Raw genomic sequence first — 24,731 nt, 5'->3', positions numbered from 1 at the left:
GCGGGGCGCGGGGCACGGGCGGCTGTCACACGGGGGTCCAGGGTCCATCTCCTCCAGAACCCACTTCTGGACACCATGCAATGTCAGCCTTAAAAATAAAATAGCCAGTTGTTTTTGCCAGCAAAGTGAGCTTATTCCAGAATGGCAGAGGAATTGCAGTTCGGGATATGCAAAGTGGTGAAAGCATAGGTGAGTCTGAGGACAAAGGAGAGAGAGAAACCTTATTTTATAGAGAAAAGGGGCAGTTGGGAGGTGCTGCTTTGAACCTAAGTCCATTGGAGGAAAGCGAGGGTTTGGGGTGGTCACAGCATCTCGTTGGCTGGGCTGTTACTGGACCAGGAGAAAGTCTCCCTTCTGCTGCTGGGGCAGCCGAGTCTGCCACTCCCTGCCCGGAAGAAGGAAGTCCATGCCTGAGACCCTCCCTGCAGGGCCCCCGGCTCCATTTTAGATGGGTTTCTCTTCACTGATTTGCACAGGGTATTGTCCCTTCTTTTAATCAGTTTGAGGGGTATTTTTGATTCATCTATAAACTCTCAATAAGCTACCTTTGAATAGCTAAATCATAGTTCCCTGACCAGGGATCGAACCCAGGCCCTCAGCAGTGAAAGCGCCGAGTCGTAACCACTGGACCGCCGGGGAATTCCCATAGCCCTTTTTTTGAAGGGTTTTAAAATATACAGCTTCAAACTTTTGTCAGTCATCTTAGTTTTCCTTAAACAGTTTTGGAGGTTTGTTTTTTTTTTTTTAAATAATAAAGGATTTTTTTCCACACGAGATTACTGTGTCCTTATGCCTAGAATGATCTCACCACCAATCATAATGTCTATGCCCTGCATTTAAAAAAAGTAAATATCTGAAATGTCTAAAGCAGTGCTTGACTGAAGGGTATTCAAGGCTCGAATTGCTAAGTTCCCAGTTTCCTGGCTGCCCTCCTGCCCCACATGCATCTCTCTTACAACCTTGGCGTTTAGGGAACCCCAGCGATCACCCCCCAGAATACGAGTCTGTTCCATCCGTAGTCACTGGCCCCACCTTCTCAGCAGTGCTCTCCCCGCTCACCCTTTTACGTCCCTCAGTTAAACACACAAGTTTCCGGAGTCCCGTCCGTTCAGCCTGACGATCCTTCCTGTGCTCTTTCTGTCCTGCCCACTGATGGTGACCCTCCTGCTGGAGGCGTAAGGACAGGCACGGGCCACAGGATGGGTGCGGTGCTGATGCTGAAAAGCTGGGGGAGGGGGCTGTTTGGGGCGGCTCGGGGAGCGGGGTCAGGGGTGTGTGTGTCTGCGTCACATCTGGTGCTTTGAGGATGCCTGCACTCAATGTCAAGTCACCAACGAGATGCGCAAGTGCGGACACAGGATGGTGTTTGCTTGGGGTTCCTCCCTGATAGGAGGTTTGCAAAGCCATGGGGCAGGTGGGTTGCCTCACAGTGAGTCTAGGTAGAGAAGGGAACCTGGAACCCAGCCCAGGGCACAGTCAGGGCCGGACGGGAAGGCGGCCTGAGGCAGGAAGGGGCCCAGGAGGTCAGGACCATGAGGTGTACGTTGCACTCAGCCTCATGGAGGTCAGTGGTGGCCTGTGACCTTGGCCAAGGGGGCAGCTGAGAAACGGGATGGGAGCTGGAGATGGAGGCAGGGTCAGGAGAGGCTCCTCAGGCTTTTCTGGAGTGTGTGTGTGTGTTGTGTGAGTGTGTGACCCTGTAAGTGTATGAGTGTGAGAGTGTGTGAGTGTGTGTTGTGAGTGTGTACGAGTGTGAGAGTGTGTATGTGTGTGAGTGAGTGTGTAGGTGTGTGTTGTGTGTGAGTGGGTTTGTGTGAGTGTGTGTGTGTGCGTGTGAGTGTGTGTGAGTTTCAGTGTGTGTGTGTGTTCGTGTGTGTGAGTCTGTCAGTGTGTGTCAGTGTGTGTTACTGTGTGAGTGTGTGAGTTTGTGTGTGAGCGTGAGTGTGTATGTGAGTGTGTGTGAATGTGTGTGAGAGTGTGAGAGTCTGTGTGAGTGAGGGTGCATGTGCGTGTGTGTTGATGGGGTGATGGGGTCAAGAGAAGGGGCAGGCTGGCTCTGGTGCAGTTCAGCTGTGGTGGGGACGGGCACCTGCAGTGTGCTGGGGCTGCTGGAAGGAAAGGCGGGAGAGGGGCCAGGCCGGCCAGTGGCCAGGTCACCACTGCACTCAAGGAGGATCGTGACGCGTGCTGGAGAGGCCTTTCCCACTGTCGCATCCTCGGTGCTTCCCCGGCTCTAGATGCCCTCGATGCCCACTGTCGTGCGCACCCAGTGTTGGCCAGCTCGGCGCACACGCTGCCCACTGTTGAAGCATCGTGCTGCCCCTCCCAGTCGTGATCATATACTGCAGTGTGACGTTCTCATGCGCTGTGCCCCTTCTGGGCAGAATTAGAAGCTCCACTGTGGACAGTTGTAGGCTTCTCCAGGCTGCTGAGCGAGCGTGAGAGGCTCTCTTGAAGTATTGATCGTTGCTCACTCCACTCAGGATTCTGTAAAGCAAGGGGTTTCCTGAAGTGTTCAGGTTCTGGTGGAAGATCCTTTGACTCACTAGTACAGCCTCTTTAGATTGAGGTTTTTATCTCGTGATAAACTTTGGGTTTCATTTCAAACCACTAACTAACTGCTCCAAGTATGATTCATGCTGGGGGGCTGGCAGACCCCAGCAAACCTTCACTCCGAGCTCCAGCTGCAACTGGAAGGCCAGAGGGCGGGGACAGCACCGGGGACCCTGCCGCGTCAGAACCCACAGACCTGCCACGTTCGTGGAAGCGGGCTGCGAACATCCCTCAACCCTCTACGGAGATCCTGCAGATGAAACAAAAATGTGTTTTCTTTCAGATTTTGCCAGTTTCCACAAGAAATTGTTCTTCAAATGGTGGAGAGATGTCGGATAAGAAAACTACAGTTGCTCGCTCACCAGTATATGATTGCCAGTAAAATCGAGTTCTACGTTAGTGAGAGCCTGCCTGAATATTTCGCACCATATCAAGCAGAGCGGTTTCGAAGGCTTGGGTAAGAATGAAATTAAACACGTATGGGGGGGACTTTTAGCCTAATTCTACCTCAGAGCAATTAAACACTAAGGAATCGCCCTTGCCCTTGGCGCTGTCTCACGTACTTGCGTGCGGGTGGAGGTCACACCACTTCTGAACCCTGCCTGGTGCTGAGTGTGCTTACCGAGCAGTGTTCCTGTCAGTCGTATTCAGGCCACTTTTCAGCTGCAGAGCTTATCTGAAGAGAGCTATTTAGAATTTGACTGCTGGGCTTTATTCCCTAGGGTTTTTCATTCCAAACCTAACTTTCCTTGAAACCTGCGGAGCTCAGTGGGCACTGAAGGCAGCGTATTTCCACATCAACGTGATTCCAGAGTTGTGTTTTTTCTTTCAGCTACGTCTCTCTCTGTGACAATGAGAAGACAGGTTGCAAAGCCCGGGAACTAAAATCGGTTTATGTGGATGCAGTAGGACAGTTTCTTAAGCTGATTTTTCACCAAAACCATATCAACAAGTACAATGTGTATAATCAGGTGAGACACATGGGCCCTCCCCTTGGTGACACCCCTGCCCCGCCCCCTGCTTTGTGGCATCTCAGACTCCTCCTTTAAGGTGGTGTCTGTGGGAGAGTGCTAAGCTCCCTGGAGCTGCGCGCTCCGATTCGGAGCCACCGGCCACGTGCGGCTGTGCACGCTGGGAGCGTGGCTGGTCCACGTGCGTGGGCTGCATGTGTGACCCAGGCTCGGTTACACAAGGAGAGGGGGATGTTTTGGATACATTAGCTTTAAATATATTGGTAAAATCAAAAAATCAATTTTAAATGTTTCTTTCACTGTGTCGACTAGAAAATTTTAAATTACATATGTGGCTTGCATTATATCGGGTTGGCCAAAAAGTTTGTTGGGGTTTTTCCGTAACATCTCATGGAAAAAATCCAAACAGACTTTTTGGCCAGCCCAGTATTTTTGTTGGACAACACTGTTCTACATAAACCCACTAAACTCTTACGAGATAAATCCCCTGCTGGAAATCGAGAATGCGGGTTCATGACGCATGCAGTCCAGAATCTCTCTAGCTCCCTCCGTCCCTTTCTTTTTATTTTTTTGGCATAAAGAATATAGTGGAAATCAACTGTGTCCAAAGCAGTCTTGTTAATTAGCACAAGTATTTACAGCACTCCCTGCCCCCTCCAAGAGGAATGCAAGCATTCCAACAAGTCAGAGCTTTATGCTGAGCAAGTGAGCTGAAGGAGAGTTCTGAGACAGTCATGTTGCCTGGTCTGTATTTGACAGCAGAATTCTGAGCCTTTTCCCTCCTCCGCCCCATCTGTGTATTCACCAGTAACTCCTCAGTTTTCAGTTCAGCAACCGTGATTCTCAAGGAAGGGGGTACAGGAAGGCGGCTCCTCCCCGTCAAGTGAGAATCAGTGCCTTGGACAAACCAAGCTATGTTAACGTGGGTTTTCATTTCATTGTCTAATTTACCACGATCATGTAGATGTGACCCCATCCTTAACCTTGAGTGGATGGTTCAATATAAAGCTGGGTTAAAACTTTGGAGGTTTTTTAGCTACATTGTTTTAACATCCTTTAAACATTAAAATACCCTCTTGGTTCAGCATTAGAATATTAACTTCTATAATCTATACAAGTCATTAATAATTGTGTATTAGCGTGAGATTTTACAAGTGAAGCATCTTGCTGTGCGTCATCCCGTTTTACGACAGTATGGCTCAGAGTTTGTTATAAAGGGGGTAAGTCACGTCAAACATTTTATACTTAATTTCTGTTGATTAACTCTTTCTTAGGTTGCTTTGGTTGCAATAAATATCATTGGAGACCCTGCAGATTTCAGTGATGAAAGCAATATTGTAAGTTTGGGAAGTTTCATTCCTGAAGAGGGACATTTATTTCTAACAAGAGGGGATCGTTTATTTTTGTCACAAAAGTATCATCCTAAAAATCCTCACAAAATTATCTGGTGAACAGCTAGCAGATAATTTTCAGCAGCTGTTGTATTAAACTTTACTCGAGAATGTTAGTTGTCCCTCCAGGACACTAGGATCATTGAAGCTCCCTGACTGACACCTTTATGTCAGATCATCTCTGTTTTATGTTGTTCCTTTTCTCTCTGAGATACTAAGCATAACTTTTTCCCCCAAAGACCTCTAGAGAGAAGCTGATTGATCATTATCTAGGGCACAACACAGAGGACCCAGCTCTCGAAGGAACTTGTTCTGGGTAAGAGCCCCGCCCACCCGAGGCAATACATTTCTGTAATTTTTCTTGGAATCATGAAAGTGCAAGTCAACTCCAAAGAAAGGATCCTGGACCTGGGGGCCTCTACATTCAGTCTGGAGCCGAATAAGCCACTGATGGGATTGTCTTAAATACACTGCTGTTTTATTTAGCACATCTTCATTCACTGCCCTTCAGAGATGACTTCGTTTCTCATATGTTCTGGTATTACTAGACAGTTCCTCAAATGCATTCAGATAAAAGATCTGTCAGCCATCCTTTGATATTTTGGTGGCACAGGCAAATTCATAGGTAAGAATCGAAATATTAATTGACCCAGATTACCAGTTACCCCAAAGTTCATCTTATATCTGCTTTAAAACCTCATTCCTTAAGGGAGTGAGAACTGCATGTCACATCAGTTTCTGTTAAGTTCCTCTCCACACTCGTCACATGGACAGTTGTACAGACTTCGCTATCTTGCTGACTCTTTAGCAAGTCAGGCGTGGAGGGCAAGGCCAAGGGCACGGCACTTTACACCCTCTGTCCCTAGGTGCCCCTCTGGGACAGAGTCCTTCAGCACCCTTGTCATGTGCCTGCTGTTTATTAAAGCAGGAGGACCCCCTTCCACAGGTGCCCGGCCTAAAGAGAAAGGAATTCAAAACAATACCCAGGTCCCCTTTTCTGATGGCAACTTCCCAATAGGAAAAAGATAAGATGCTTAGATGTTAGTAGACGGTTGACATTTGCCCATGACCTGTGGTGTATTTCCACGCTCACACGCACGTGGCCAGAACTGCTGGCTCCTCCGTTTGCATCAAACGTGGGGTCAATTCTCTGTGCCGTTGCTTGGAGCCACTGGGTGGTGCTGAGTATGGCACACTGGAGTGGAGGCTGTGCTTACAGTTTCGTGTATAAAAAGTCACGGTGCAGGGTGACCCATCCCACCTACACAAGCTCCACCTCAGTCCCCAGCCCGCATCCTTCCCGCCTGCTGGAGTCCTCACCTTGCCAGGTGGGGGTGAGAAGCACGGGGGGAGCGCTGACGGCAGGTACGTCTCCACTTCCTTCAGCATCGTGGAGGTGCTGCCCCCGGCTTTGCCCTTGGTGAACAGGGACGACTAAGCTCACTTACCGGGTTTAGTATCTCCAAGAAAAGCCCTCTGGGGAATTGTGGTTTCTATTTAAGTCAGTTCTTTATCAAGTTAGCCGTGGGGGACGGTAAACTGCAGTTTCTTGTCCTGCCTCATCCCCCCGCCAGGGTTTTCCTGAAGGTAGAGGGAGGTCTTGAAAGGTTGTGGGCAGCGCCCAAGGCTGAGTCCACAGGCACCGCTGGGGCATCGTGGAAAGTGGGCGCTGCTGATGCCTGGGCATTGCAACATCATTTCGTCCTTCGTAGGGTTTTTATACTGTAAAGAAGTCTTGGTTTCACCTCTGGAACTTCAAGGCAGAGTGAGTTAGACTTGAGAGTGTGGTGTGTATTTAGGTAAAAAGAGTCAACGGATCTTGGAAGCACAGAAACGTGCTCTTGTTCAGTCATCACTGAGACGAACGGAGATGCTCACAGCCGCCGTGGCCGTGTGCCCGCTGCTGTGCCCGCAGCCGCCTGAATCAAGGCGTGGGGGAAGGGGGTCCCGCCTGCTTTTGAAAGGCGATGTGGTCCCCCGTCCTGTTTGAATATATTGTTAATCAACCAAACTGTTATGACAAATAATCTCTTTAATGAGATTCCCTGTGTGCAAGGACACCCAAGGCGCAGCTAACGGCAGGCGTCTTCCTGCCTCTGATGCAGCAGATTGGGAGACTCTGAACCGTGTCCCCTAACGCTTCTGTCGAGTAGTTAGAACAGCGTCCTGGTTCTAGACGTCAGGCCCAGAAGAAAGCTGCTGGCCGGTTATAGAATTGGGAGGAAAGAGGGAGGCAATGCGTAATCCGAAACAGGTTATTCAGATCACGTTTAGGTCATTTATTCTGGGAAGGATTTCTCTGATCTCCTGCAGGACTGGATGGTGATGTCCTACGATCAGACACTTTGAGGTACAAGCCCAGTGGTAGCAGTTCTCCATCTCTAATGCTCGTCGCCATTACTGTGGCATGAAATGCAACCCTGGACTCGGCCTGGGCCACCAAACCAGCCTCTGCAGGGCTGGGGCCTGGTCACGGCTGGCTTTGGTTTTGGTTTTCCCACGTCTGCAAATGATGCACGTGCTCTGTCCTGTCCCTGTGCCCAGAGCAGAGCCCTGCACGGTCTGCACTCGGAATTTCTGCCAAACGAGTGAATGAGCGCACTGAGGGCTCAGATACCCCGAGTGCATATAATTCATGGTCAAGAGCATACGCTGTGGGGTCAGCAAGACCTGCCTGCACTTGCTGTGTGACCCTGAAGCCCGTTACTGACTTCTCTGAGCCTCTGCTTTCTCAGCCGGAAATGCTCCGGAACGGGTGGGGGTGGGACCTTTCCAGACTGTCTGTGTCTTCAGCACTGAGCACGGGGCCCACTCTCCCCCTGCAGCGTCACGTAGATTGAAACTGGCTCTAAAGTACCCTTTCCTTTCCTTTAGGAAGTCTGACTATATTTCCCCACTAGATGACTTGGCCTTTGACATGTACCAGGATCCGGAAGTGGCACAGATTATCCGTAGGTTAGATGAGAGGAAGCGCGAGGCGGCCCAGAGGGAGCGCTACGACGACGCCAAGACACTCAAGCAGGCCATTGCCGACCTGCAGAAGGTACTGCCTGCAGGGAAGGCGGCGGCTCCGTGTCTAACTGCCCTGGTTCCCGCTCAGCAAACGGCAGGCCTCTTGAAGGCTGCGGGGTTAGCGTGGGTTCAGGGGCGTCAGCACAGGAAGGACAGCAAGAGCACACACCCCTGCAGAGCCCTCCTCGGGGCCGTGTGCCGCCTGCGGCCGCAGGAAACATAGGATGTTTAAACTACCGTGAGCTCGCAGGTGGCGGTGGCCCGTTCCCACCATTCCCCGTGCCGTCCCCCTCTCCCCCCGACACGGAGCTGGTCGCCCACACTGTCCTCGAAGCGTTCCTTTAAAGCCGCCTTTGCACCTCGCGTGAGCGGGTCGGCTGTGTGCTTCAGGTCGGGGAGCGGCTGGGCCGGTACGAGGTGGAGAAGCGCTGCGCCGTGGAGAAGGAGGACTACGACCTGGCCAAGGAGAAGAAGCAGCAGATGGAGCGCTACCGCAGCCGGGTGTACGGGCAGCTGCGGCTGCACGAGCTGGTGGGCGCCGAGCTGGTGGGTGCCGGGGGCCCGCACCTGGGGCCACGAGGGAGGGCGGCCGCGTGTGTTGCAAAACGGAGGACTTTGTCAGGCTCAGGCCACAGTGGTGACAGGTAGCTGCAGCCCGCGGGCCCATGTCCTAGGCCTGGCCTTGACGCACTCTTGCAGGAGGATTTGCAGAGGCGGAGACAGGGCAGGTCGGGTGGGAAGGCTTCCCGGTGGGCCACTGCATCTCTCCTGTTGGCAGCCCTGCCCGCGCGGTCCCCGGGAGTGCAGGGAGAGAGCACCACCCTGGCGGCTTGGGCTGGGTGGGGCGGGTCTCATGTCCAGAGCCCACGTTCCAGGCTGGGACACAGGCCCGGCACCCAGAGGGCAGTGCAGGGAGTGCAGCCTCTGGCACTCGCTGCCAGGCCCCGGGCTCCGTTCCTCCGTCCAACTCTGTGGTCTCGGACTCATCCCTTGGCCTCTTTGTGCCTCAGTTTCCCCATCCCATCCACGGGGGTGAGAACAGGGAGCCCCAGATGCGGTCGTCTGCCCGGAGCGCTTGCTCCTGGCCCAGCACGTGACCACCACTGAGTCGGTTGCACTCGTTCAGGTGACACAAAGTGGCCCGCTTTGCAGACACGGAGTGACCAGCACAGGCCTCTCGGGTCCAGCCCGAGTGCTCCCTGCCCGCCTGTGGCCTCCCCGCCACAGCACCCCGTGCACGGATGCTCACGGCCACGCTGGTGTTTTGGTACAGGTGTCACTTGAGTGGTCCACACAGTAGCCATCCAGAGACAGTCGGGGGCAGTGACATGGCTATGGGACCTCGTCAGTGTGGGTTTCCCCCCTGCCTTCCCAAACTAGCGCTCCCCTGGGGGAACAAGGGGTGGGTCTGGTGGGGCAGTGACACTGGGGATTGAATGGCCTGTTTCTCCCCAGACACGGAGGCCTCTGGACTTGCCCCTCCAGCCCCTGGTCTGTTCCAGCAGCCCTTGCCACCAGCAGCCCGTGCTCACACTGCCACAGCCAGAAGAAAGGGGGACAGAAAACCAGTTTGCAGACCCTTTCCTTCAGGAGAAGCCTTCATCGCATCCCCTGGACATTTCTCCTCAGCATTGCGTGGTGGACTGGTCACCCCCTGCCGCAGACCCTCCTCCCAAGACCCATGTAGGTAACTCATGTTCACGCTGTGGGCAGTTTATTCCACATGTATGTAGTGGGGACCCGCATCATGCCGGGTGCTTTCCCGGGACAAGGGATGTATCGGGGTACAAAACAGTGACAGCCTTACCCGCGCTGCGTCAAGGAGAGGGGCAGAAAAGCTGCGGCCGGAACATCGGCCAATGGCTGAGACACACTTCATCCTCTGAGCCTCTGCTTTTCTCTTTGCAAAGATGTACAGACATCTGCTTAAAGGGTGGTTTCCAGGAATAAATGAGACAGTATTCGTCAGGTTCCTACCCTGGCATGACCTTAGTAGAGCCTCGGTGCAAGTCATACACAGTTACCATACCTGTTAGAACCTCCTATGTGGCAGGGGACAGAAAACCTGGTTCAAACTGGGGGTTATTGGCGTTTATAACTGGGAATTTTAAGAGGTCACGTGGGTTCCAGGGTTGGTTTGATTCCTGTCTTGCGAGTCTGTTTTCTGTGGTTCTGAGACGCCCTCTTGGAAGGCTGGGCCCGTCACGTGACCTCAGCTTCAGGTCTGTACGCTCTGCCATCTGGGGGGAGCGTGCGTCCCATTCTAAGCAGAGTCCCCGGGTTAACCCTGCTTAGATCGGCCTCAGTCACCTGCCACCTCAGGAGCAGTGACAAGGACCAGAGGGGACAAAGGTGCCGACTGGCCTGTTAGGGCCTCCCTATAGCCCCTGCTCTGCGTGGCCACGTGGCCAGTAGACCCTGGGGAGGAAGGAAGGATGCCGGGCAGGCACAGGCAAGTGCCGATGGCAGCCAGAGGCCCAGGAAAGCTGGAGAGGCCCACAGCTGCCATGCGGCCTCCACGCCCTCATGCCGCTGGCTCTCCCAGGGCGCGTCTGTGAGCACTGCCGTCCTCCCTATCCCTCCAGTGATATCTTGTCTGCAACTTAATTGTTATGTTGCACACTTCAATCTAAAAGTACTCTAATTTCTCCTTTTTTAGTACCTCAATGTGTTTTGTTTTACAAGTGTGAGTACATTTTAAAAGATGAGAAACTGAATCTCACATGTGTTGTACACCCAGTTAAGACCTCAGCAAGTATTAAGTATGAATAAACGGTCCTCCTTGTCTGTTCAGTGTCACCGTGATGCCTGCCTTAGAAAGTGACTCTGGAATCGCTCTTTCTGCCCTCAGTTACCTGGAAGTCTGCGACGTGTTTACTTGTTTAATGTATATCTGTCTCCCCCTGAGAACGAGGCCCGTCGAGGGCAGGGAGTCTGTCTTCCCATTGCTCTGCGTGGGTCACCAAGAGCAGAGCCCGGGAAATGTCTGCTGAAGCGTGCAGACAAAGGTGGCGTAAGGATCTGGAGCTTTGGCTGCCTGTGTTAGTTCAAGGCTGCTGGATACTGGATGCATTTAAAATGAGGCTTGATAGTTATTTCTCAGAAATAAACTAATAAACTAAGAAAATGCCAAAGGTCTTGCCAGAAAAAAACTGTAATGACTTTTACTGTAGTGACCTGTCAGCTGAACTGAAATCACTAGTTGTAAATAGTAATCGCAGCAGAATCTACATTGCTTGTTTATTAGGTCTGTAGTAAGTTTAGAAGGGAATAAAACCCCTGATCTAATTTTTTTTCCAATTACACCCTATTGTATAAATTATTCTAACTTGATAAGACTGATATTTAGGAAAATACCATCATTCTGACCAGGTAGGTCCCAGGCAGTGAGCCCACGGGTGTAGACGGGGGGGTCAGCACACGGGGAGGATCCTGCACCGAGCCCAGCAGCCGCCCTGTCCTCCCGCAGCTCGAGTCCCTGCCCTACGATGAGCGGCCCCTTCCCGCGACCCGCAAGCAGCCTGGGGCAGTGGCTGCAGAGCCAGAGAGGAGGGACATGGACAGCGGCGAGCCTCCCAGGGCGGGCACCGCGGGCGAGCCCGAGCCTCTAACAGAGAAGGCCTTGCGCGAAGCCAGCTCCACCGTGGACGTGCTGGGAGAGGCCTTGGTAAGAACAGAAGCTCGTATAAACAGCCTGCAAACAACGGGCAGGGGCAGGCGGCTCCACAGGGCTCCCAGGCTTGCTGGTCCTGATGCTGCAACTGCCCTTTGTCCTCACTGTTCAATGGCAAAGTCTTTTGATAGTTACTCCTTATGTGAAGCAGCACAAGCATAAGCTAGAATTTCAGATTTCATGACAAGTATCCATTTAAGCCTGGGCCTCCTTTGTGGTGTTGACAGGGCTGGGGTCCAACACCAGCTCCTGCCTGAGAGCACCGCCAGCTCCAGGGAAGAGGACAGCAGAGCAAACAAAACATGAGCGTGTCACCAGCCTCAAAAGATTCTCGTGCTGGAACTTTTAATACGTTCCATGTTTTAACATAAACTTAAATTTTGCACGTTAGGAGGAGTATTTCTCCAAATACACGTACCTAGTGGGTGGAGGTCCTGTTATTAGAAAAGCTGTGTCTTGGTTTAAAACAAACCAAGGCCGGGGGTGCAGGGTGCAGGCTGCCAGGACTGCTGGGGCTGCTGGGGAGGGGACGTGGCCAAGTGCCCACTCTGAGGGGCCGGCTCCCACCCTCCCAGGTGGCCGGGGCCTATTCCAAGACATGGTCGCACCGGGAGGACGCGCTGCTCACCCTGTATAAACAGCTGATGGATGCACCGGCGACAACCCCAAAGGAAGACCTGAAGAGCACGCTGAGGGCGGCCGTATTCCTCATCAGGAGAGCCATCCGAGACATCGTGACCCCAGTGAGTCCCTACCTGCCCCTCAGGGGCCCCCGTGTCTGCCAGAGAGCTGCCGGGATGTCCCCAGGAGGTCAGGGTAGCCCGAGAGGCAGCCTGGTCCCCAGTACTGTTGTCACCTAGCATGTGGTGTCGCTAGGAATGAAGCTCTCGAGGAAGGAATGTGGTCGCTAAGGAGTCTGAGGTCTGTCCCCGTGGGCTGTGCCCTCTGGTCCCGTGTGCACAGAGGCCTGGCCACCACGACTAATACATGCCCCTTTATGTTTTTGTTCTTCATGACACCTGAGGAGCTTGGGAGTTACCACTGACTTGTCCTGACCCTGAAAGGGCCTTAAGAATGAACATCCCACAATTACACTGTCGTCAGCATTCACACAGGAGCTCATGCAGTTCAGCGATAATATCAGATATTTGGCTCATGGAGAGATGTCGGGCACTTTATGACACGTGGGAGATAAGAGCCTGTGCCTTCTGTGTGCAGGGAACTGTGCTCACAGAGCAGTTTTCAGTTGGCCATTACCAGTCCTTCCGACAGCGTGTAGTTTTCAGCGTAACATTCATGTTTATAACTAATAGTAAATTTCATGTTTTCTTTTGGTGGAATTCAGTTAGAGTGGCTCATCTGTTTCTATCACTTTTTTCTTAGGTCTTTCAGGCATCTTTGAAATTGTTGAAAATGATAATCACACAATATATTCCTAAACATAAACTGGGTAAGCTTGAAACAACTCACTGTGTGGAAAGGACCATTCCTGTTCTGCTCACAAGAACTGGAGATTCTTCTGCTCGCCTCCGTGTTATAGCTTCCAATTTTATTCAGGTATGAACTTCACCACAAAATTTGAAACCATAAATAATAAACATATAACTACAGATACTTGACTTTCTTAATACCTTACAAGATCCTGTCTACCCGAAGCCTCTGAGATAGCCTCAACCACCAGAGGGCAGATGGCAGAAGCAAGAAAAACTATAATCCTGCAGCCTGTGGAACAAAAACCACATTCACAGAAAGACAAACAAGATGAAAAGGCAGAGGGCTATATACCAGATGAAGGAACAAGATAAAACCCCGGAAAAACAACTAAATGAAGTGGAGATAGGCAACCTTCCAGAAAAAGAATTCAGAATAATGATAGTGAAGATGATCCAGGACCTCGGAATAAGAATGGAGGCAAAGATCGAGAAGATGCAAGAAATGTTTAACAAAGATTTAGAAGAATTAAAGAACAAGCAAACAGAGATGAACAATACAATAACTGAAATGAAAAATACACTAGAAGGAATCAATAGCAGAATAACTGAGGCAGAAGAACGGATAAGTGACCTGGAAGACAGAATGGTAGAATTCACTGCTGCGGAACAGACTAAAGAAAAAAGAATGAAAAGAAATGAAGACAGCCTAAGAGACCTCTGGGACAACATTAAACGCAACAACATTCGCATTATAGGGGTCCCAGAAGGAGAAGAGAGAGAGAAAGGACCAGAGAAGATATTTGAAGAGATTATAGTTGAAAACCTCCCTAACATGGGAAAGGAAATAGCCACCCAAGTCCAGGAAGCGCAGCGAGTCCCATACAGGATAAACCCAAGGAGAAACACCGAGACACATAGTAATCAAATTGGCAAAAATTAAAGACAAAGAAAAATTATTGAAAGCAGCAAGGGAAAAATGACAAATAACATACAAGGGAACTCCCATAAGGTTAACAGCTGATTTCTCAGCAGAAACTCTACAAGCCAAAAGGGAGTGGCATGATAAAGTGATGAAAGGGAAGAACCTACAACCAAGATTACTCTACCCGGCAAGGATCTCATTCAGATTTGATGGAGAAATCAAAAGCTTTACAGACAAGCAAAAGCTAAGAGAATTCAGCACCACCAAACCAGCTCTACAACAAATGCTAAAGGAACTTCTGTAAGTGGGAAACACAAGAGAAGAAAAAGACCTACAAAAACAAACCCAAAACAATTAAGAAAATGGTCATAGGAACATACATATCGATAATTACCTTAAACGTGAATGGATTAAATGCTCCAACCAAAAGACACAGGCTTGCTGAATGGATACAAAAACAAGACCCATATATATGCTGTCTACAAGAGACCCACTTCAGACCTAGGGACACATACAGACTGAAAGTGAGGGGATGGAAAAAGATATTCCATGCAAATGGAAATCAAAAGAAAGCTGGAGTAGCTGTACTCATATCAGATAAAATAGACTTTAAAATAAAGACTGTTACAAGAGACAAGGAAGGACACTACATAATGATCAAGGGATCAATCCAAGAAGAAGATATAACAATTATAAATATATATGCATCCAACATAGGAGCACCTCAATACATAAGGCAACTGCTAACAGCTATAAAAGAGGAAATCGACAGTAACACAATAATAGTGGGGGACTTTAACACCAATGGACAGATCATCCAAAATGAAAATAAATAAGGAAACACAAGCTTTTAATGACACAATAGACCAGATAGATTTAATTGATATTTATAGGACATTCCATCCAAAAACAGCAGATTACACTTTCTTCTCAAGTGCGCACAGAACATTTTCCAGGATAGATCACATCTTGGGCCACAAATCAAGCCTCAGTAAATTTAAGAAAATTGAAATCACATCAAGCATCTTTTCTGACCACAACACTATGAGATTAGAAATGAATTACAGGGAAAAAAACGTAAAAAACACAAACACATGGAGGCTAAACAATACGTTACTAAATAACCAAGAGATCACTGAAGAAATCAAAGAGGAAATCAAAAAATACCTAGAGACAAATGGCAATGAAAACACAACGATCCAAAACCTATGGGATGCAGCAAAAGCAGTTCTAAGAGGGAAGTTTATAGCTATACAAGCCTACCTAAAGAAACAAGAAAAATCTCAAGTAAACAATCTAACCTTACACCTAAAGGAACTAGAGAAAGAAGAACAAACAAAACGCAAAGTTAACAGAAGGAAAGAAATCATAAAGATCAGAGCAGAAATAAATGAAATAGAAACAAAACAGTAGCAAAGATCAATAAAACTAAAAGCTGATTCTCTGAGAAGATAAACAAAATTGATAAGCCATTAGCCAGACTCATCAAGAAAAAGAGGGAGAGGACTCAAATCAATAAAATTAGAAATGAAAAAGGAGAAGTTACAACAGACACCGCAGAAATACAAAGCATCCTAAGAGACTACTACAAGCAACTCTATGCCAATAAAATGGACAACCTGGAAGAAATGGACAAAAAAAAAAAAAGATACTGTCTACCCAAGAGCATCATAGATTATCCTTAGTGATTCACCGCCATATTTTCCTTATGTTCTAAACCAGGTAAATGTTGCCTTAAACATGATTAAAATGTACAGTTTGCTTTTTCTAGTGTTTTTCTTATTCAGCGTACGCTATTAATTTTTTTAATAAATAAAAATCTATGGAGAATTAAATCAGAATAGAAAAATGGGGTACAAGAAAAATGTATAATGGTCTTGATCTAAATATTTTTATTCTTTGAGTAAACACGCCTCCTGTAGCCTGGGCGCTGGGGGAAGCTAAGATAGAAGTGAGCGTTTAAGAGTTTGGGGCACACCGCACTGTGCGGCTTGCGGGATCTTGGTTCCCCAACCAGGGGTCGAACCCAAGCCACCCTGGTAGGAGTGCCAAGTCCTGGCCACTGGACCGCCAGGGAATTCCCAGCCCCAGGGAATATTAATCAGCATGAGCTCTCCTGGAGGTCCCTGTCTTGGCACCGAGACCCAGCTTCACCCAACAGCCTGCAGGCTCCAGTGCTGGAACATCTCAGGCCAAACAACCAGCAAGAAAGGAACACAGCCCCACCCATTAGCAGACAGGCTGCCTAAAGTCATACTAAGCTCAGAGACACCCCAAAACACACCTCTTGACACAACCCTGCTCACCAGAGGGACAAGACCCAGCTCCACCCACCAGGGGGCAGACACCAGGAGCAGGAGCAACTACCACCCTGTAGCCTGTGAAAGGAGACCACAAATACAGTAAATTAGAAAGAAGACAGAGAAATATGCTGCAGACAAAGGAGCAAGGTAAAAACCCACAAGAACAACTAAATGAAGAGGAAATAGGCTGTCTACCTGAAAAAGAATTCAGAGTCATGGCAATAAAGATGATCCAACATCTCAGAAAAAGAATGGAGGCACGGATGGAGAAGATACAAGAAATGTTTAACAAGGACCTAGAAGAACTAAAGAACAAACAAACAGTGATGAACAACACAATAACTGAAATGGAAAATACACTAGAAGGAATCAATAGCAGAATAACTGAGGCAGAAGAACGGATAAGTGAGCTGGAAGATAAAATGGTGGAATTAACTGCCAAGGAGCAGAATAAAGGAAAAAGAATGAAAAGAATTGAGGACACTCTCAGAGACCTCTGAGACAACATTGAACACACCATCATTCGAATTATAGGGGTCCCAGAAGAAAAAGAGAAAAAGAGGGGACTGAGAAAATATTTGAAGAGATTATAGTTGAAACCTTCCCTAACATGGGAAAGGAAATAGTCACCCAAATCCAGGAAGCGCAGAGAGTCCCATACAGGATAAACCCAAGGAGAAACATGCCAAGACACATGTTAATCAAACTAACAAAAATTAAATACAAAGAAAAAATATTAAAAGCAACAAGGGAAAAGCAACAAATAACATACAAGGGAATCCCCAGAAGGTTATCAGCTGATTTTTCAGCAAAAACTCCACAGGCCAAAAGGGAATAGCAGGATATATTTAAAGTGATGAAAGGGAAAAACGTACAACCAAGAATACTTTACCCAGCAAGACTGTCATTCAGATTTGATGGAGAAATCAAAAGCTTTTCAGACAAGCAAAAGCTAAGAGAATTCAGCACCACCAAACCAGCTTTACAACAAATGCTAAAGGAGCTTCTCTAGGTGGGGGGGAAAAAATTCTTGTTTCTACAAACAAGAAAACTAAGAAATGGGAAAGCTCACTGGTAAAGGCAAACATACACTAAAAGCAGCAAATCATCCACACACAAATATGATATGAAAACCAGCAATCGTGTGAAGAGGAGAGCGCAAATGCAGGAAATGGGAATTGCATTGGAAAGTAAGAGACCAGCAACTTAAAACAACCTTGTTTATATATAGACTGCTATATCAAAACCTCATGGGAAATGCAAACCAAAAAAACTACAATAGATACACACACAAAAAAGAAAAAGCAACCTAAATACAACACTAAAGATGGTCATCAAACCACAAAAGAAGAAGGGAAGAAAAAAGATCTACAAAAACAAACCCAAAACAATTAAGAAAATGGCAATAGGAACATACATATTGATAATTACCTTAAAAATAAATGGATTAAATGCTCCAACCAAAACACACAGACTGGCTGAATGGATACAAAAACAGGACCTATATATACACTGTCTACAAGAGACCCACTTCAGACTTAGGGACACATACAGACTGAAAGTGAGAGGACATAAAAAGATATTCCATACAAATGGAAATCAAAAGAAAGCTGGAGTAGCAATACTCATATCAGACAAAATAGACTTTAAAATAAAGACTGTTACAAGAGACAAAGAAGGACACTACATAATGATCAAGGGATCGATCCATGAAGAAGATATAACAGTTGTAAATATTTGTGCACCCAACATAGGAGCACCTCAATACATAAGGCAAATGCTAACAGCCATAAAAGGGGAAAGCGACAGTAACACAATAATAGTAGTGGACTTTAACACCCCACTTTCACCAATGGACAGATCATCCAAAATGAAAATAAATTAGGAAACACAAGCTTTAAATGGCACATTAAACAAGATGGACTTAATTGATATTTATAGGACATTCCATCCAAAAACAACAGAATACACTTTCTTCTCAAGTGCTCGTGGAACATTCTCCAGGATAGACCATATTTTGGGTCACAAATCAAGCCTTGGTAAATTTAAGAAAATTGAAATTGTATCAAGTATCTTTTCCGACCACAACGCTATGGGACTAGATATCAGTTACAGGAAGGAAACTGTAAAAAATACAAACACATGGAGGCTAAACAATACACTACTGAATAACCAAGAGATCACTGAAGAAATCAAAGAGGAAATCAAAAAATACCTAGAGACAAATGACAACGAAAACACAACAATCCAAAACCTGTGGGACACAGCAAAAGCAGTTCTAAGAGGGAAGTTTATAGCAATACAGTCTTACCTCAGGAAACAAGAAAAATATCAAATAAACAACCTAACCTTACACCTAAAGCAACTAGAGAAAGAAGGACAAAACCCAAAGTTAGTAGAAGGAAAGAAATCCTAAAGATCAGAGCAGAAATAAATGAAATAGAGACAAAGAAAAAGATAGCAAAGATCAGTGAAACTAAAAGCTGGTTCTTTGAGAAGATAAACAAAATTGATAAACCTTTAGCCAGACTCCAAGAAAAAAAGGGAGAGGACTCAAATCAATAAAATTAGAAATAAAAAAGGAGAAGTTACAACAGACACCACAGAAATACAAAGAATCATAAAAGACTATACTACAAGCAACTATACACTGATAAAATGGACAACCTAGAAGAAATGGACAAATTTTCAGAAAGGTACAACCTTCCAAGACTGAACCAGGAAGAAATAGAAAATATGAACAGACCAATCACAAGTACTGAAATTGAAACTGTGATTTTAAAACTTCTAACAGGGAATTCCCTGGTGGTCCACTGGTTAGGAGTCTGTGCTTCCACTGCAGGGGGCACAGGTTCCATCCCTGGTTGGGGAACTAACTAACTGCACATGCTGTGCAGCGTGAACAAAAACAAACAAAGTCCAAGACGAGATGGCTTCATAGGCTAATACTATCAAACATTTTGAGAAGAGTTAACACCTATCCTGCTGAAACTCTTCCAAAGAATTGCAGAAGGAGCACTCCCAGGCTCATTCTATGAGGCCACCATCACCCTGATCCAAAACCAGACAAAGGTACTACAAAAAAAGAAAAGAAAATTACAGGCCAATATCACTGATGAATATAGACTTAAAAATCCTCAACAAAATGCTAGCAAACCAAATCCAACAACAAATTAAGAGGATCATACACCATGATCAAGTGGGATTTATCCTAAGGATGCAGGGTTTCTTCAACATATGCACATCAATCAATGTGATACACCACGTTAACAATCTGAAGAATAAAAACCATATGACCATTTCAATAGATGCAGAGAAAGCTTTTGACAAAATTCAACACCTATTTATGATAAAAACTCTCCAGAAAGTGGGCATAGAGGGAACCTACCTCAACATAATAAAGGCCATATACGACAAACCCACAGCAAACATCATTCTCAATGGTGAAAAACTGAAAGCATTTCCTCTAAGATCAGGAACAAGACAAGGGTGTCCTCTCTCACCACTTTTATTCAACACAATTTTGGAAGTCCTAGCCATGGCAATCAGAGAAGAAAAATAAAAGGAATCCAAATTGGAAAAGAAGAAGTAAAACTCTCACTGTTTGCAGATGACATGATACCATACCTAGAAAATCCTAAAGATGCTACCAGAAAACTACTAGAGCTCATCAGTGAATTTGATGAAAATGGCAGGATACAAAATTAAAGTTGCAGGATACAAAATTAATACACAGAAATCTCTTGCATTCTTATACACGAAGAACGAAAGATCAGAAAGAGAAATTCAGGAAACAATCCCATTTACCTTTGCAACAAAAAGAATAAAATGCCTAGGAATAAACCTACCTAAGCAGACAAAAGACCTATATGCAGAAAACTCTAAGACACTGATGAAAGAAATCAAAGAAGACACAAACAGATATACCATGTTCTCGGATTGGAAGAATCAATTTTGTCAAAATGACTATACTACCCAAAGCAATCTACAGATTCAGTGCTATCCCTTTCAAATTACCAATGGCATTTTTCACAGAATTAGAACAAAAATTTTTACAGTTTGTATGGAAACACAAAAGACCCTGAATAGCCAAAGCAATCTTGAGAAAGGAAAATGGAGCTGGAGGAATCAGGCTCCCTGACTTCAGACTATACTACAAAGCTACAGTCGTCAAAACAGTATGGTACTGGCACAAAAACAGAAATACAGATCAGTGGGACAGGATAGAAAGTCCAGAGATAAACCCACTCACCTATGGTCACCTAATCTATGACAAAGGAGGCAAGAGTATACAATGGGGAAAAGACAGTCTCTTCAGTAAGTGGTGCTGGGAAAACTGAACAGCTACATGTAAAAGAATGAAATTGCAACACTCCCTAATGCCATACACAAAAATAAACTTAAGATGGATTAAAGACCTAAATGTAAGGCCAGACACTGTAAAACCCTTAGAGGAAAACATAGGCAGAACATTCTTTGACATAAATCACAGCAAGATCTTTTTCAATCCACCTCCTAGAGTAATGAAAATAAAAACAAAAATAAACAAATGGGACCTAATTAAACTTAAAAGCTTTTGCACAACAAAGGAAACCATAAACAAAACGAAAAGACAACCCACAGAATGGGAGTAAATATTTGCAAACAAAGCAACTGACAAGGGATTAATCTCCAAAGTCTACAAACAGCTCATGCAGCTCAATATAAAAAAAAAAAAAACCCAATCAAACAATGGGCAAGAGAGCTAAACAGACATTTCTCCAAAGAAGACATACAGGTGGCCAAACAGCACATGAAAAGTTGCTCAACATCGCTAATTATTAGAGAAATGCAAATCGAAACTACAATGAGGTATCGCCTTACAGCAGTCAGAATGGCTGTCATTAAAAAGTCTACAAATAATAAATGCTGGAGAGGGTGTGGAGAAAAGGGAACCCTCTTGCACTGTTGGTGAGAATGTAAATTGGTACAGCCACTATGGAGAACAGTATGGAGGATCCTTAAAAAACTAAAAATAGAACTACCACATGACCCAGCAATCCCACTACTGGGCATATACCCTGAGAAAACCATATTTCAAAACAATACGTGCACCCCAATGTCCATTGCAGCACTATTTACAATAGCCAGGACATGGAAGCAACTTAAATGTCCATCAACAGAGGAATGGATAAAGAAGATGCGGTACATATATACAACGGAATATTACTCAGCCATACAAAAGAACAAAATAATGCCATTTGCAGCAACATGGATGGGCCTAGAGATTATCATACTAAGTGAAGTAAGTCAGACACAGAAAGACAAATATCATATGATATTATATGTGGAATTTTTTTTTAAAGGGTACAAATGAACTTATTTACAAAACAGAGAGTCACAGACATAGAAAACAGGAAAGCACGGGGGAAGGGATAAATTGGGAGTTTGGGATTGACATATACACACTACTATATATAAAATAGATAACTAATAAGGACCTACTGTATAGCACAGGGAACTCTTCTCAGTACTCTGTAATGACCTATATGGGAAAATAATCTAAAAAAGAGTGGATATGTATTTATATATAACTGATTCATTTTGCTGTACAGCAGAAAATAAGGCAACATTGTAAATCAGCTATACTCCAATAACAATTTTAAGAAAAAGAGTTTGGGGCACACGCTTAGACGAGCAGTGTGAGAATATGCTTTGCTCTCTTTAAATTAGTGACTCCATCTGGTCTAGGAGATCTCAAATTAAGATTCATAAAGTCTGCGAGCTCCTTCGAATGTCACACACAGTGCTGTGAGTGTGCACAGCTTTCTAGGGAAGGAACCCAAAGCTGCCATAGTTTCTCCAACATGAAGAACCACTGATCTTGTTTTGTTTAATGAACTTAAATTTTCAGAGAAAACAAGTAAGTGATACTATTTGGGGGAAATCTTTCAAAGGATGCGTTGAATATGCAGCTAATTATTTTCAAGCCGCATTCACCTCTGAGACAGTGGTGGTGCTGAGTGTCCTCTGCTTGGGAGCTGTTCTCGTTCTGCACCAGCATCTGGGCAGCCGACCCTGCATCCCCGCGTCCTCAGCATCTGTGTGTCACGTGGGAGTTCACTGTTCATGCTGCTCTGAGGGGCTGTCCTTCCTCTTTCTTCTTTCCTTTGGTTCAGAGCTACTCACGGGCCCAGAGAGAGAGTTAACTGTACTGTCAAAATGAGAGGGTGTTTTGGGTAGTGTGGCCTGCAGACCTGCTAAAAACAGACGTCTTTCTATATTACAGCTCATATTTTATCAATATTTTATCGTTTCTTTGATCTTTTTCTTTAATATTTTACCATTTTTTTCTTTTTCTGCGTCTGGCTAATTAAATGATGAAATCTTAGTTGCGGGAAGACTTGCTCATTTGGAGACATTGGACTGTGTGGAGGTACTTGCCCTCCTTCATCTAAACCCGTCAGGGATCTGTTCACCTGGAGTACTGTGCGTGGTTACATGCTGGGCTGATGTTTAGTAAATACTGAAATGGTGGTTCTCGCAGCAGGACTAATTTCTTTCAGAATTTTAGAAATTAGAAAACCTTTTTCTTGAGGTTGTGAAATCCTGAGAAGAGAAACCTTAAGTTACCAATCACATTTGCTGTAAGGCTTTCATTAATCTCCAAGTGGTCATGGTTTTTATTTCTGATGCTTTTGGTTTTTGTTTTTAATTGTTCTTACATCTTAAATAGAAATATGAGCTTATAGATCAGTGACTTTACTGCCATTTGTCACTGTCATTTTTTGTTTCCTGTTTTTTCCTTCAGTGTTTACTTTGCGGATGGCACTAAGTTGCCCTTAGCATTTTCCAGTAAAACTTAACAAATGATGTTGGTTTTTATAGGAAATGGCCTTGTTTAAGGAAGTGAAGTCTCTCCAGCTTATCCCATCTTACCTGGTCCAGCCATTAAAAGCCAACTCCTCGGCTCACCTGGCCATGAGCCAGATGGCACTGCTGGCCCGCCTGCTGCAGGACCTGGGCACGGAGGGCATGGGCTTCACTGTGGACAGCGTGATGCAGGTAAGCGCCCCAGGGTGGCCGCCGCAGCCTGGGCCCCGAGCTGGTGGCCGGAGCATGGCAAGCGTCTGGCCGGTGTTGGCTGCGTGCGGAGGTGGGGGGCAATTTCGGAACGTCGCCGCTTTCTCTGACACATGAGGGTGCTGGAGTCGCGCTGCCGGTTGCGCCGTGGCGTCAGGGCGTGAGCCGTGCAGAGCCGTGTCCCCAGGGAAGCAAGCTCTGCAAGCAGTGACGCCGCGTCGTAGCGGGTGGCAGGTCTGTGGAAGGAGGTGCATGCTTTGTGCTCTGGACAACCCCATGAGCCCCAGAAGTGCACACTGATTGTGTCTGTTCACTTGGAACCGCTGGACTGCCTCCTGAGTGTGGGTCAGTGTCCCCTGTCCTGCCCTGCGTCACGTGGCCACTGTCTGTCCTGCCTCCACGTCAGTTTCCTTGTTCCCCAGCACAGACCAGAAGCCGGCCCCACGTGCTTACATCCCTGTTAGGGCCACGCCCACTTCAGGATCCCAGCGTAAGCTTTGGTCCAGTAAGCTGTGCTGCCATCACAGATGCACACTCTCCAGGGCAGTGACACAGCAGAGGCTCACTGCTGTCCCTTGTGGCCGGTGCCGTCTGTGGGGACAGAGGCCGCTCTGCTCTGTGGGCACTCGGGGGCTCCGTCTCCTCCCGGTGTGATGCCACGGCTTCACACGTGACCTCCAAGGTCACTGAACAGAGGAGGGTGACTAGAGGTTGTGAGTGGAGGTGTCCACAGGCCGAGCCACTCTCAGACATTTCCATACACTGAGGCGGCCCCATCCTCACTGCAGGGCCCGGGAGGTGTGTACAGCTGTGCCCCAAGGAAGTGGGGAAACTGGGTTGGTGAGCACGTCCCCCTGTGCTGGTGCATCTCCATGCGGTGGGCTTGATCCAGACGGAGAGTTTAAGAAGGAGGAGAAATGAGTAAAAGTTGGAGGTGGGGGTGAGGCTTTAATTGAAGGAGCAAAGCCCCCAGGCAGCCGATGGAATGGGGCCACAGCGCACGCTCGGACGGCTCGGCCCAGAGCTGGGCAGCGGCCAGCCAGCCTCTCGACAAGAGGGCGTCGGCTCAAAGCCGAGAGTGGATGGGGAGGTTTGAGAGGCGAGCAGGAAGTATGAGATGCTGCCCTTGACCTCTGAGCAGGGAAACCGACCAGGAAACGTCACGGGTCAGTTTACTGCGTGATGCCAAGGACCCCAGGATCGCCATGGCCCAAAGTCCAGCATGAAACCAGCTGGCACAATTCCCGAGCCCGCAGCACCTTCTGCTTCACCTGGGGACATGGAGGAGGGGGGGCCTCAGATTTGAGGGCCTGCAGGGATGCCAGGGGTGACTTGGTGATGGACTCGCGGGGCAGGAAAGACTCGCAGGAGGTGGCAGACGGGAGGGAGTGCAGACAGGTGAGCTGGAGAG

The 24,731-nt window shown here is 47.0% G+C and overlaps 1 protein-coding gene across 4 annotated transcripts in view; it reads left to right on the top strand.

Annotated features, from left to right (window-relative positions):
- CEP104 (centrosomal protein 104) overlaps positions 1 to 24,731 on the top strand; it is a 50,655-nt gene that overhangs the window by 13,425 nt on the left and 12,499 nt on the right. For 3 of the 4 annotated variants that reach the window (XM_036870700.1, XM_036870716.1, XM_036870723.1), the window contains exons 3-13: positions 2,837 to 3,010; positions 3,386 to 3,524; positions 4,799 to 4,861; positions 5,155 to 5,231; positions 7,790 to 7,958; positions 8,318 to 8,473; positions 9,383 to 9,610; positions 11,397 to 11,594; positions 12,176 to 12,343; positions 12,984 to 13,157; positions 23,126 to 23,302. In XM_036870700.1, the coding sequence (XP_036726595.1) occupies positions 2,837 to 3,010; positions 3,386 to 3,524; positions 4,799 to 4,861; positions 5,155 to 5,231; positions 7,790 to 7,958; positions 8,318 to 8,473; positions 9,383 to 9,610; positions 11,397 to 11,594; positions 12,176 to 12,343; positions 12,984 to 13,157; positions 23,126 to 23,302 (1,723 nt within the window). The remainder of the gene's footprint in view (positions 1 to 2,836; positions 3,011 to 3,385; positions 3,525 to 4,798; positions 4,862 to 5,154; positions 5,232 to 7,789; positions 7,959 to 8,317; positions 8,474 to 9,382; positions 9,611 to 11,396; positions 11,595 to 12,175; positions 12,344 to 12,983; positions 13,158 to 23,125; positions 23,303 to 24,731) is intronic. The other variant, XM_036870708.1, reaches the window with a different exon arrangement.

Source organism: Balaenoptera musculus, chromosome 1 (assembly GCF_009873245.2).
Source record: "Balaenoptera musculus isolate JJ_BM4_2016_0621 chromosome 1, mBalMus1.pri.v3, whole genome shotgun sequence".
NCBI lineage: Eukaryota > Metazoa > Chordata > Mammalia > Artiodactyla > Balaenopteridae > Balaenoptera > Balaenoptera musculus.
Note: the sequence above shows the minus strand (reverse complement) of the source record. Positions and strands in the feature narration are given on the sequence as shown.